This window comes from Saimiri boliviensis, chromosome 1 (assembly GCF_048565385.1).
Source record: "Saimiri boliviensis isolate mSaiBol1 chromosome 1, mSaiBol1.pri, whole genome shotgun sequence".
NCBI lineage: Eukaryota > Metazoa > Chordata > Mammalia > Primates > Cebidae > Saimiri > Saimiri boliviensis.
The window spans coordinates 237824613-237839118 of NC_133449.1; the positions used below are offsets into that span (position 1 = coordinate 237824613).

At 41.1% G+C, this 14506-nt stretch overlaps 1 protein-coding gene across 4 annotated transcripts in view; it reads left to right on the plus strand.

Moving 5' to 3' along the window:
• The window catches only part of LOC101028267 (survival motor neuron protein), a 45270-nt gene extending 35275 nt beyond the window's left edge, over positions 1-9995 (plus strand). For all 4 annotated transcript variants that reach the window (XM_003925768.3, XM_003925770.3, XM_039469836.2 and 1 more), the window contains 2 exons: positions 8868-8921; positions 9422-9995. In XM_003925768.3, the coding sequence (XP_003925817.1) occupies positions 8868-8918 (51 nt within the window). In that variant the 3' untranslated portion in view covers positions 8919-8921; positions 9422-9995. The remainder of the gene's footprint in view (positions 1-8867; positions 8922-9421) is intronic.
• Positions 9996-14506: the final 4511 nt, after the last annotated feature.

Genomic DNA, 14506 nt, shown 5'->3' on the forward strand with positions numbered 1-14506 from the left:
CTCTGCCTCCCAAAGTACTGGGATTACAGGCGTGAGCCATCATGCCCAGCAGGTGTAAGTTTTTAAATGTATCATCTGTGTGTGCCCCCATTAATATTTTTATTTAGAAGTTAAGGCCAGGTGTGGTGGCTCACACCTTTAATCCCAACACTTTCTGAGACCAAGGCAGGCAGATCACTTGAGGTCAAGAGTTCAAGACCAGCCTAGCCAGCGTGATGAAACCCTGTCTCTACTACAAATACAGAAAAGAGTGTAGCCTAGTGCGTAGTGGCACACACCTGTAATCCCAGCTACTTGAGGAACTGAGTCAGGACAGTTGCTTGATCCTGAGAGGCAAAGGTTGCAGTGAGTCAAGATTGTACCACTGCAGTCCAGCCTGGGTGACAGTGAGACTCCATCTCAAAAAAGAAAGGAAGCCGGGCGCGGTGGCTCAAGCCTGTAATCCCAGCACTTTGGGAGGCCGAGGCGGGTGGATCACGAGGTCAAGAGATCGAGACCATCCTGGTCAACGCGGTGAAACCCCGTCTCTACTAAAAATACAAAAAATTAGCTGGGCATGGTGGTGTGTGCCTGTAATCCCAGCTACTCAGGAGGCTGAGGCAGGAGAATTGCTTGAACCCAGGAGGCGGAGGTTGCGGTGAGCCGAGATCGCGCCATTGCACTCCAGCCTGGGTAACAAGAGCGACACTCCGTCTCAAAAAAAAAAAAAAAAAGAAAGAAAGGAAAAGGCCTGGCACAGTGGCTCACACCTATAATCCCAGTACTTTGGGAGGTCAAGGCAGGTGGATCACTTGAGGTCAGGAGTTTAAGACTAGCCTGGCCAATATGGTGATACCCTGTCTCTACTAAATATATAAAACTTAGCCCAGTGTGGTTACAGGCAGCTATAATCCCAGCTACTTGAAAGACTGAGGTAGGAGAATCACTTGAACCTCGGAGGCAGAGGTTACAGTGAGCCAATATTGAACTTCTGCACTCCAGCCTGGCCAACAGAGTGAGACTCTGGGGGAAAAAAAAGTTTCTCTTCAGTTGTAGTGGTATAATGTTGGTATATTTGTATGTGTTATGAATTCCTCATTTTCATGACCAAAAAGTAACAAATCAGCAGCTTGTACTTTGTTTTGAGATCAGTTATAACTCTCTAAGCTTTTATGGTTTTTTAAATTATGAAACATTTGAAAAAATATATAATGTATATATAAAGTATCGGCGTAATTTATGTTCTAAATAGTTTTCTTGAGATATAATTCACATGGTGTGCAGTTTACCTTTGAAAATATACAAGTCAGTGGTTTTGGTTTTCACAGTTATGCAGCCATCACTACAATTTTAGAACATTTTCATCACCCCAAAAAGAAACCCTATTACCCTCATTTTACACAGCCCTCAAGAGCCAGTACACTTTCTGTCTCTCTCTCTCTCTCTCTTTTTTGAGATGGAATCTCTCTGTCACCCAGGCTGGAGTGCAGTGGCACGATCTTGGCTCACTGCAACCTCTGCCCCCTGGGTAAAAGCAATTCTCCTGCCTCAGACTCCTGAGTAACTGGGATTACAGGTGTACACCACCATGACTGGCTGATTTTTGTATTTTTTGTTGAGATTGGGGTTTCACTGTGGTGGCCAGGATGCTCTTGATCTCCTGACCACATGAGCCACTGCGCCTGGCCTTTGTCTCTTTTTTAAATTTTGAGATGGAATCTCGCTCTGTCACCCACACTGGAGTCTAATGATGCGATCTTGGCTCACCTCAACCTGCACCTCCCAGATTCAAGCAGTTCCCATGCGTCGGCCTCCCAGGTAGCTGGGATTACAGGGTGCCTGCCACCATGCCCAGCTAGTTTTTGTATTTTTAGCAGAGGCGGGGTTTCACCATGTTGGCCAGGCTGGTCTCAAACTCTTGACCTCAAGTCATCTGCCCGCCTCGGCCTCCCAAAGTGCTGGGATTACAGGCGTGAGCCACTTTGCCTGGCCCTACGCTTTCTGTCTCTATGAATTTGTCTATTTTCGACATTATATGTAAATGGAATTACACTATTTGTGGTCTTTTGTGTCTGGCTTCTTTCACTTAGCATACTGTTTTCAAGATTCTTCCATGCTGTAGCATGCATCAGTACTTCAATCCTTATTGAAGAATAGTCTATTGTTTGGTTTTGTCACATTTTATCCATTCACCAGTTCATGGACATTTGGGTTGTTTTTATTTTTGGGCTATAATGAATAATGTGGCTTTGAACATTTGTTTGCACTGTTTTTTTGTTGGTGGTGGTGGTTTTAGTTTGGGTTTGGGGTTTTTTTTTGTTGTTGTTTTGTTTTTTAGACAGGCTCTTGCTCTGCCACTGAGGCTGGAATACAGTGACATGATCATATCTCACTGCAGCCTCAAACTCCTGGGCTCAAAAACGCCCCTTCTTCACCATGCCCAGTCCAGAATATTTTCATTACCCAGAAAGGCACCCTATACATCTTAGAATTTACTCTCTAATATCTTCTCCTCCCAGCTTCTGACAACCACTAATTTACATTCTATGGATTTGCCTATTCTGTACATTTTATATAAATGGAATTTTACAATATGTGGCCATTTATACCTGGATTCTTTTACTTAGCATAAGTTTCTTGAGTTTCATCCATATTGAAGCCATATGTCTGTACTTCGTATCTTTTGTTGCTGAATAATATTTCATTATATAGACATGCAACAATTTGTTTATCCAGAAAAGGATTTGGGTTGTTTTCTCTTTGGGTTATGATGAATAATGCTGTTAAGAATGTTTGTGTGGAGAATTTTATATGGGCATGTTTGCAGTTCTCTTGGATATGCAACTAGGAGTATAATTGTAGGCTCTTAGGCCAACTCCATGTTTAACTCTTTGAGGAACTTCGAAACTGTTTTCTGAAATGGCTGCACCGTTTTACATTCCCAGCAGTGTATAAGGGTTCTTCTTTCTCTACATTCTCTTCAGCAGTTGTTATTGTCTCTGATTATAGCCATCCTAGTAGGTGTGAAATGGTGGCACACCTACTAGGTGGCATCAATACTGTGGCATTGATTTGCATTTCCTAATGACTGAATGATGTTGCATCTTTTCATAAGCCTGCTGGTCATTTATGTATCTTCTTTGGAGAAATGTCTTTTCAAATCTTTTGCTTATTTTTTAATTGGGTTGTTTGTCTTTATTGTTGGGTATTAATAGCTCTTCATATTTTCTGGATAATTGGACATCATCATAATCTCTTACCTTACTGCAGTAGTTCCCAAATGTCATGTCTCACCCTGCTAAATTTATTTTTCATACAGAAGCTAAAGTAATATTTTAAAATGTAAAGTAGATCCCATCTCTTCGTTTAAAAGACCCTCCAATAGCTTCCAGTAACACTTGGGTTAAAATCCAAACCTTTTACCCTGGTTTGCAAAGTGTAACATGTTGTGTTTCTTTATCTAAATCTCATTTCATGATCTGTCTTCCTCTGCTCCAGCAACACTGGCCTTTTTTCTTCCTCTTATGTACCTGGTTTATAGCTTCTTCAGGGCCTCAGCACTCACTGTTCTTTCATCTGGAAACCCTACCTCAGATTTCAGTTACTTGGCTTCTTGCCATTCAGATATCACCTTAAATTTTACCTTCCCTCTTCAGTCTAGAAGTGATAACCCCTCACTTTCTATCACTTTACCCCACTTAGCTTCTCTGTCATTTGTCATTCCCCGATATAATTTTTCTTGCCTGTTGTATCTGTTTATGCCCAGTAGAATGTAAGTGTCATGAGAGCAGGGACCCTGTCTGTCTTGTAGTCCTTATATCTTACATCTGTGGCGTTTAGAACAGTGGCTGGTTCCTAATAAACTTGGTTCAGAATAAGCTGGTATTTTGCCAAGTATTGAACATTAACAAGGTTTAATGCTGATAATTAGATAACCATTTATATATATAAAGTTTTGTGTAGATTGTTTCCTTATGGCTAAGAAATGTCATTATCAGGTAAAAAAAAAAAAAAAGTGTAAACATTTTAATAGCTTTTGATACATACTGACAACTGGCTTTCCAAAATTCTTCCTATATGCATTGCCACCTGTACAATTTGAAAATGCCTATTTTTACCATAGCTCTTGATAGTTATGGATCTTATTATTGATGGTTCTAGCAACAGTTTAAAAATATGAATGCACTTATGTGTTAGAATATAGTTGAAGGATGACATGGATGAAAAATTAGAGTTAAATTGTACTTAAACATTTCTGTTTCAGGTACTTGATAGTACTGTTATTAAAACCTAGTGGGCTTTTTCAGTAGACTTACTAAAAAGTCAGGTGGCTTTTTTTTCTTTTCTTTTTTTTTTTTTTTTTTGAGACAGGGTCTTACTCTTGTCATCCAGGCTGGAGTGCAGTGGTGCGATTTTGGCTCACTGCAGCCTCCGCCTCCTGGGCTCAAGCAATCCTTCCAGCTCAGCCTCCTGAGTAGCTGGGACTACAGGCATGTGTCACACGTGGCTAATTTTTGTATTTTTTTTGTAGAGATGGGGTTTCACCATGTTTCCCAGGCTGGTCTCAAACTCCTGAGCTCAAGTAATCTGCCCACCTGAGCCTCCCAAAGTGCTGGGGTTACAGGTGTGAGCCTCTTGACCAACAACATCCAGATGTTTCTGTTTCTTTTACCTGAGTTTGAGCAGCAATTGTTGGCAGAGCCTTCTCCAGAATATTTGCTACAAATTCTGGCTAACTAGAGAAATGATCCTTATTTTCAGAAGTATTTTCTGCATATTCATTAAAGTTAATTAAAATATAAACAAAAGAACTTCAGTTCGGAAATGTTGGGAAATTCGAGTTTCCTTAGCCTGCATTTTTGTTTCTTGGAATTTTATTTTTTATTATTTTATTATTTTTTATTTTATTTTATTTTTTTTTTTTGAGACGGAGTTTCGCTCTCGTTACCCAGGCTGGAGTGCAATGGCGCGATCTCGGCTCACCGCAACCTCCGCCTCCTGGGTTCAGGCAATTCTCCTGCCTCAGCCTCCTGAGTAGCTGGGATTACAGGCACGCGCCACCACGCCCAGCTAGTTTTTTGTATTTTTAGTAGAGACGGGGTTTCACTATGTTGACCAGGATGGTCTCGAACTTTCGACCTTGTGATCCACCCGCCTCGGCCTCCCAAAGTGCTGGGATTACAGGCTTGAGCCACCGCGCCCGGCTTATTTTTTTTTAAATACAGGGTTTCACCATGTTGGCCAGGCTGGTCTTGAACTCCTGACCTCAAGTGATCCCCGCCCCCCGCCACCTCCCAAAGTGCTGAGATTACAGGCGTGAGCCACCACACCTGGTGTCTCTTGGAATTTTTATCATTAAAAAAAATAAGCCGGCTGGGCACAGTGGCTTACGCCTGTAACCCCAGTGCTTTGGGAGGCTGAGATGAGGTGATTGCTTGAAGCCAGGAGTTGGAGACGTGCCTGGGCAACATGCTGTGAGAGCCTGTGTCTACAAACAGTTTTTTTAAAAATTAGCTGGGCATAGTGACATGCACCTGTTATCCTTGCTATTTAGGAGGCTGAGGCAGGAGGATTCCCTGAGCCCAGGAATTCAAGGCTGCAGTGAGCTACAAACACGCCATTGTGTTACTGACCGTGTGTTGTTCTGCTCTCAATACAATAGAAATTGTGAGGCCAAAGGAATTTTCCTAAATAAGGCTTTCTTGGAGCATATGCCCAGGTATAAGGGAGGCAGCACAAGAGAGATACAATTTTCTCGCTGACTCCCCAGAGGGAGGTGGAAAGGCAGTTTGTAAGAGGCTGTCATGGGAAAAGAGTGACTTTTAGGTATGTAGAGGCGGGAAACTTTTAGCACTTGTGCAGTTTCATAACATGCTTTTTCATGCTTGGCATGTCGCATTAGCATGTTAACATCTCCACCCTAGGTCTGATTTTTAGTATTATAATGAAGCTAAGGTTAAGGATTGTTCCTTCTCCTGGCCTTATGTGTATGCTGGAGATACAGTAACTCCCTTGAAAAAGATTTATAGTGGGAGCTGCAGCTTCAAGGCCTCATAATCAGTAGGTATGGCCCCTTGAGTAAGATTTATGGTGCATGGTCCAGATGGTTTGGTTGGGGTCTCCACCAGCCACAGGGCCTCCCTTGCACCAGCCTGCAGTAGAGGTCCTTGGTGGGTTAGGAGAAGGAGGCGCTGAGTCCTATCCCTACCCTGTCTCAATTGTACTTCAGCCTGGGCAACAGAGAGAGATACTGTCTCTAAACAAACAAAAAGAACAAACCACTGCTGATTGTTAGGTTTCCCAACAGCTTAAGTGTGGTTTTTTGTTGTTGGTTTGGTTTGGTTTTTTGTTTTTTTTTTTCACATTTTAAAAAATAGAATCAGGGTCTTGCTCTGTCTCCCAGGCTGAAGTGCAGTGGCACAATCATGCCTGGGCTCAAGTGATCCTTCCATCTCAGCCTCCTGGGTAGGTGGGACTACAGGCACAAGCCACAATGCCCAGCTGATTTTTAAATTTTTAGTAGAGATGAGGTCTCCCTATGTTGCCCAGGCTGTTCTTGAATTCCTGTGTTCAAGTGATCCTCTCACCTTGGCCTCCCAGAATGGTGCAACTACAAGTGGGAGGCATTCCCCGGCCCAGCTTAAGTATTTTTAAGATGTCATTGCCTTATGCTAGCAATTCTTAACCTTTGTTCTATAGAAGCCATGTGGTTGAGATAGGCTCTGAGTCCAGCTCTTAACCTCTATTTTATTGTCCTAAAAATCTAAGCAGAATGCAAATAACTAAGAATAATATTGTTGAAATAACATAAAATAGGTTATGACTGTGGTACTCATTAGTAACAAATCTTTCAGTACATCTTAAAGTCTGTAAATTAGTAATGAAATGGGAAGCTGCTGCAAGCTAATGTACATACAGAGAGATAGAAGGCATTGAAGCCAGAAGAGAGAGGACATTTGGGCTAGATCTGACCAGAAAAAAAACAGATGTTTTAGTTTTTGTTTGGCTTTAATTTTTTTTTTTTTTTTTTTTTTTTTTAGTGAGTGCTGGTCTTTAATGGTCTCATTTTAATACATGAGTATGACACAAGTAGTTTAAGGTTGTTGCAGGATGAGCCGCTGACAGAACCCCTCAGACACCTGAGGGAGGAAGGAAGAGACTTTATTCAGCTGTGGAGCATTGGTAGACTTGCGTCCAAAAGCCGAGCTCTCCAAAAGGCAGTTTCTTTCCCTTTTTAAGGGCCTACAACTCGAAAGGGGGAACTGTGAAACTGTGTCATTGCCCATTGGCTGGGCAGCTGACCTCACAGTCTTTAGCTTTTATTGATTTGCTAATTTATATTTGGCATGCGCAGGAAGGGAAGAAGGGAAAGGGTTACAGGAGCTGAACAAAGGCACTAAATCACTTGGTGGCAGATGCAACTCTAAGTGGGGGATCTGGACCGTGCAGACATGAAGGACATGACTGGAGGCAGGTTCCTGTGTCAGAGGAAGAACATTCCTCTGCTACATTCTCAGGGTTTATAAATAACATAGGTACCTGTTACAGAAGGGGAGTTATTTTCCCAGCCCTCAGGCCTCTCTGCAGCAAGGCCACTGGCGGCAGCTAGTTACCTGACTTACTGACTTGAGCTTCTTGCTATTTTACTTTTTCTACCAGCAAGCAACAGGCAGGAAATAAATGTCTTCCTCTCACAAGGTCATATATTTTATTTTATGAAAATAAGGTGTAAGTGGGCTCAGGAATATCATTGGATATATTGAAAGAAAAAAATCTTTTTTGAATTTTTAAAATTTGAATTTTATATTTTAGAGACTGGGTCTCACTCTTATTGCTCAGGCTGAAGTGCAAGGGCACATTCACAGTTCACTGCAGCCTTGACCTCCGGGACTCACGCAGTCCTCTCACCTCAGTTTCCCGAGTGGCTGGACTACAGGGATATGCCACTCCACCTGGCTAATTTTTATTTCTTTATTTGTTTTTATTTTTAGATGGAGTATCGCTCTGTCACCCAGGCAAGAGTGCAGTGGCCCAGTCTCAGCTTATTGCAACCTCCACCTCCTGGGTTCAAGCGATTCTCCTGCCTCAGCCTCTTGAGTAGCTGGGATTACAGGCGCTGGCCACCATACCCAGCTAATTTTTGTATTTTTAGTAAAGATGGGGTTTCACCATCTTGGCCAGGCTGATCTCAAACTCATGACCTCAGATGATCCACCCACCTCAGCCTCCCTAAGTGCTGGGATTACAAGCGTGAGCTACTTTTATTTTTGAGACGGTGTCTTGCTCTGTCACCTAGGCTGGAGTGCAATGGCGCAATCTCAGCTCACTAACCTCTGCTTCCTGGGTTCAAGCAATTCTCCTGCCTTGGCCTCCCGAGTAGCTGGGATTACAGATGCCCACCACCATTCCCAGCTAATTTTTTGTACTGTTAATAGAAATGGGATTTTGCCATGTTGGCCAGGCTGGTCTCGAACTCCAGACTGCAGGTGATCCACCTGTCTTGGCCTCCCAGAGTGCTAGGATTACAGACATGAGCAACTGCGCCCAGCCTGTGCTACCATGCCTGGCCTAATTTTTTAATTTTTTGTAGAGACAGAGTCTCATTATGTTGCCCAGGGTGGTGTCAAACTCCAGGTCTCAAGTGATCCCTCTACCTCAGGTTCCCAAAGTCATGGGATTGTAGCCATGAGCCACCAGTGCAAGAAAAACTTAACTGCAGCCTAACAGTTGTTTACTTTGGGATAATTTTTAAAGCACATTAAAAGACTGTAAACTTATTTTCTGATATTTTATTGAATAAAATAAGTAAAATGTCTTGTGAAACAAAGTGCTTATTAACATCTGTATAAAATGTGTGTGCTGTTCTTCTAACTTTTATTTCCTTACAGGGTTTCAGACAAAATCAAAAAGAAGGGAGGTGCTCACATTCCTTAAATTAAGGAGTAAGTCTGCCATCATTATGAAAGTTAATTTTTGTAAAACTTTATGGTTTGTGGAAAACAAATGTTTTGGAGCATTAAAAAAGTTGAAATGTTAAAAAGTTGAAAGATTAATGTAAAACAATATTAAAGACATTTTGATGCCACAACTATTAGATAAAAGATTAATCTGCATCCCTACTAGAATTCTCATGGTGTCAAAGTATCAGCTCACCAAATACTGGTTGGTTGTGTGGAGAAAAACACACTTTCACCATGAAGAGAGCTTTAGGATATGATGCCGTTTTCTATCACTAGTAGACAGATAACCAGACATGTTTTTTGACTGTGATACAGGATGACCTAGGCATACTGCACTGTACACTTTATGACATTTGACATATGCTCTAGTTAAGTTTAACTGGTGTCCACAGAGGACATGGTTTCACTGGAATTTGTCTTTCTTGTTTTGTTTTGTTTCACTGGAATTTGTCAAGCCTCTGGTTCTAATTTCTCATTTGCAGGAAATGTGGGACAGACCAGCAGTAAATGACACCACTGAAGAAACGATCAGACAGATCTGGAATGTGAAACGTTACAGAAGATAACTGGCCTCATTTCTTCAAAATGTCAGTGTTAGGAAAGAAAAAAGGAAGTGGAATGGGTAACTCTTCTAGAGTAAAAGTTACGTAGTAACCAAATGCAATGTGAAATTTTTTATTGGACCCTATTTTGAAAAACCATTGTAAAAGACTGGGGTGCGGGGATGGGGGCGGCACACTGGTGAGGCAGGTGAGAAAATTCGAATATGGACTAGATTTCAAATGATACTGGATAATTATTGCTAATTTTATGAGCTGTGAGGATGTTGTAGTTTATAAAAGACTCTTAATTTGCGTAGTTAAGCATTTAGGAATGAAGTGTTAGATGTCTCATAAAATGTTTAAAGTGGTTTAGCAAAATGTATGTGATGCATATGTGGCAAAATGTTACCAAATCCAACTGATATGTATATGGCTATTCATTTTACTTTTTTTTCCTATCTTCTGTATGTTTAAAAGTATATAATAAAAATATTTAATATTTTTTTAAAAATTAGCTATGTGTCTACAAACCACAGTGCTTCCATTATTTATGTAAAAAAAAAAAAAAGAGAAAAAAAAAAATTAGCTCTGTGTCTGTGATTGTATTTCTTTTTTTTTTTTTTGAGACAGGCTGGAGTGCAGTGGCATGATAGCGGCTCACTGCAACATCCACCTCCTGGGTTCAAGCAAGTCTTCTGCCTCAGCCTTCCGAGTAGCTGGGGCACATGTCACCGCACCCTGGTAATTTTTGTATTTTTAGTAGAGACAGTGTTTCACTAGGACACCTGGGATGGTCTCGATCTTTTGACAGTGTAATCCGCTCACCTTGGCCTTCCAAAGTGCTGGGATTATAGGCGTGAGGCACCACGTTCAGCCTTGATTGTGTTTCTTTTTTGCATATTATTTGGCACTTTTGCCCATATTTGTATATATTTTCATATGGATGCCACCATGGCATTTTGTGTATGTGCATGTGTATTTCCACTTAATGTCATATTTTTCTCATCTTTACATATTATTTTTTTTGTTTGTTTTTGAGACAGTCTCGCTCTACTGCCTGGGCTGGAGTGCAGTGGTGCAATCTCAGCTCACTGCAACCACTGCTACCCAGGTTCAAGTGATTTTTGAGCCTGAGCCACCTGAGTAGTTGGGATTGCAGGCCTGTGGCACCATGCCCTGATAATTTTTGTATTTTTAATAGAGACAGAGTTTCACCCTATTGGCCAGCTGGTCTCAAACTCCTGGTGTCAAGTGATCTGCTCACCTTGGCCTCCCAAAGTGCTGGGATTACAGGTGTGAGGCACCACTCCCCGGCCTCTTATTTTTTTGTAGAGACGAGGTCTCAAAATTTTGCCCAGGGTGGTCTTCCAACTCCTGGGCTCAACCAGTCTCCCCACCTTGACCTCCCAAAGTGCTGGGATTACAGGCGTGAGCTGTCACACCTGGCCTCCACTCAGCCTTCTTATTCACCACCCCCATCTACGTCATTTCCCCTCATTGAAGCTGCTCTCTACTTATTTTTTTTCTTTTTTTGAGACAGAGTCTCACTGTCTCCCAAGCAGGCTAGAGTACAGTGGCACCATCTCAGCTCACTGCACCCTCTGCCTCCCAGGTTCAAGCAACTCTTCTGCCTCAGCCTTCCAAGTAGCTGTGACTATAGGCATGTGCCACCACGCCTGGCTTTTGTATTTTTAGTACAGACAGGGTTTTCCCACATTGGCCCGGCTGGTCTCAAACTCCTGACCTCGTGTTCTGCCTGCCTCAGCCTCCCAAAGTGCTGGGATTGTAGGCATGAGCCACTGTGCCCAGCCTCTCTACTTATTTCTATACATAGTTTTTCACGTTATGTTTATTGTTTATATATTGTTTATATCTGTCTTTCCTCTTTCATTAGAGAAAAGGTACTACATCTTATTCTTCACAGTGTCTACGATATCTGGCCATTTTTTGAAGTAAAGGATGAGCTTAGAGCATAGACGAATAGGATTGTCAAGAGAGCAAATGGAAGAGAAATTTCAGTTATTTTTGGGTCAGTCTTTAATTCATCAGGACAGGTTATGCATTAGTTGTCTTTCTTGCTAATTTTGAAGAAGATATTAGGTAAATGGTTTTGAAAGTTGAGTTAATCATAATGGTGTTTGACCTAGGACTATTTTTAGACCCCTATTTATCTTATCTTAATATCTAGTAATGAAGCAGCTTCCCCCTTAGATACAGACAGAAAATATCAAAGTCAACACAGTCCTGGCTAGACTAATCCTAGTAATAAAATTAAAACTGAGCTAGTTCTCTGGCTTTCACTGTAGTAATTGTCCTTGTGGTTGTAAGGAATCCTAGATGAAAAATTGCATGGTCTGTTCTACAGCCATAGCTATACCTACATTCAGAAGACAAAAGGTGCTATATTTGAAGAGAGCCTTCATTAAGGGATCAGACAGAGATGACTTTGAGACATAATTCTAAGTTTAGCTTTTCTGCAGGGTTGCCATTAACAGAAATAAACCACAGAGTTAACTTTGTTTTTGCTTTTTGTTTGAGACAGAGGCTCACTCTCTTGCCCAGGCTGGAGTGCGGTGGGATGATTTCAGTTCACTGCAACCTCTGCCTCTCAGGTTCAAGCAATTCTCCTGCCTCAGCCTCCTGAGCAGCTGGGATTACAGGCATGTGGCACTATGCCTGCCTAATTTTTGCGCTTTTAGTAGAGACGAGGTCTCACCATGTTGGGCAGGCTGGTTTTGAACTCCTGAGCTCAGGTGATCCACCCACCTGAACTGGGATTACAGGCATGAATCTACCATGCCCAGCCCTTCTGTACACTTTTCACAGTATACCCTTTTATGTTTTTTAAAATGTTTGTGCACATTTATTGTGAATTTATAAAAACATGTAATTAAGGCTGGGCATGGTGGCTTACACCTGTAATTCCAGCACTTTGGGAGGATGAGGCAGGTGGATCACCTGAGGTCAGGAGTATGAGACCAGCCTGGCCAACATGATAAAATCCCATCTCTACTAAAACTACAAAAAAATTAGCTAGCCATGGTGGTGGGCACCTGTAATCCCAGCTACTCAGGAGACTGATTGCTTGAACCCAGGAGGTAGATGTTGCAGTGAGCCAAGATCAGTAAGCCAAGATCACGCCACTGCACTTTAGCCTGGGTGACTAAGCAAGACTCTGTTTCAAAAAAAAGAAAAAAGGACAATAATTTAAATCTGTCATGATATATCATTACCTTTTTTGAACTTTTAAAATTTTTTATCTTTAGAGAGAATTCATACAATGTTATTTAATAGATAAGTGCTTTTTTCTCAGTATATCTTGGAGAACATACCATATCAGTATTTAAAACTCATTCTTTTAAGCATTTACAGGATATTCTTATATATAGATATATACCATGCTTAATGAATTGAGTTTTTGTGGAGGAGAGCTTTGTTTCTAATCATTTGCTACTTAATAGTACAGTCAGCATCTTTAGGATTAAGTATCTAGAATTAGAACTACTAATGTTGAAGAGGATATTGCATTTAAATTTTTTTTTTTTTTTTTTGAGATGGAGTTTCGCTCTTGTTACCCAAGCTGGAGTGCAATGGCACGATCTCGGCTCACCGCAACCTCCGCCTCCTGGGTTCAAGCAATTCTTCTGCCTCAGCCTCCTGAGTAGCTGGGATTACAGGCACACGCCACCATGCCCAGCTAATTTTTGTATTTTTAGTAGAGACGAGGTTTCACCATGTTGACCAGGATGGTCTCAATCTCTTGACCTCGTGATCCACCCACCTCAGCCTCCCAAAGTGTTGGTATTACAGGCTTGAGCCACCGTGCCTGGCCTGCATTTAAATTTTTAATAAATGTTTGCTAAATTGTTCTCAGTAGAGATTGTATTAATTTATATTTATGCCACCATCAAGAGTTTGTTTTCTGCAAAATAGCCAATAATTTATCAAGCCTTTGAATCTTGGTCAGTTGAATAGTTGAAAATGACTATCTCATATTTATAAATTTTTATCTTATGAAGTTCAGCACCTTTTCATGTATTTAAAAACTTTTAATTTCCTGTTGTTTACATGGTTTTCCCATTATCATTTTAGCTGTTTTTATTTTCAGAGTTTTTGCTTATGCAATAGTATTTATAGTCAATTCTCATTATTTGTTGAATCTGTATTTGTAAAGGTACCTACTTGCTAAAATTTATTTGTGATCTAACATCAGTACTCATGGCGGTTTCATGGTTTTTCATGGACATACACAGAGGTGAAAAATTTGAGTACCTTACACAGATATTCCCAGCTGGGATTGAACAATGCTCTGTTTTTTGTTTAGCTCTCTTTCTATAAACAAATGTCCTTTTTGAAAGTAGTTTATCTACTTCCATATTTTTCACGTTTTCATCTTCTGTTTGTGATTTACGGTTTAAAGTGATCCCCAAGCATTGCGCCGAAGTGCTATATAGTATGGTATTCTGAGGTGCATGTCGATTGTGAGGTATCTTATAGAATACATATGTTAGATAACCTTTGTTGAGGCATGAGTTATAGTACTGTTGAGTAGGAGTTAGATAATGAGTCAACAATACTTTATTTATTTATTTATTTATTTATTTATTTATTTATTTATTTATTTGAGACAGAGTCTTAACTCTGTTGCTCAGGCTGGAGTGCAGTGGCACAATCTCGGCTCACTGCAGTCTCCTCCTTCTAGGTTCAAGTGATTCTCCTACCTCAGCTTTCCCAGTAGCTGGGATTATAGGTGCTTGTCACCACACCTGGCTTAATTTTTGTTATTTTTAGTAGAAATGGGGTTTTGCCATGTTGGCCAGGCTGGTCTTGAACTCCTGACCTCAGGTGATCTGCCCACCTTGGCCCCCCAAAGTGCTGGGATTATAGGTGTGAGCCACCACCCTCAGGTCTATATTTATTAAATAATGTGTCTTTAAACAGAAACAGACATAAAACAAGGTTATGTATTAATAGGTTGATGAAAATGTGACCAAAGGCTTAACAGGAACCTAACTCTGTATTTCT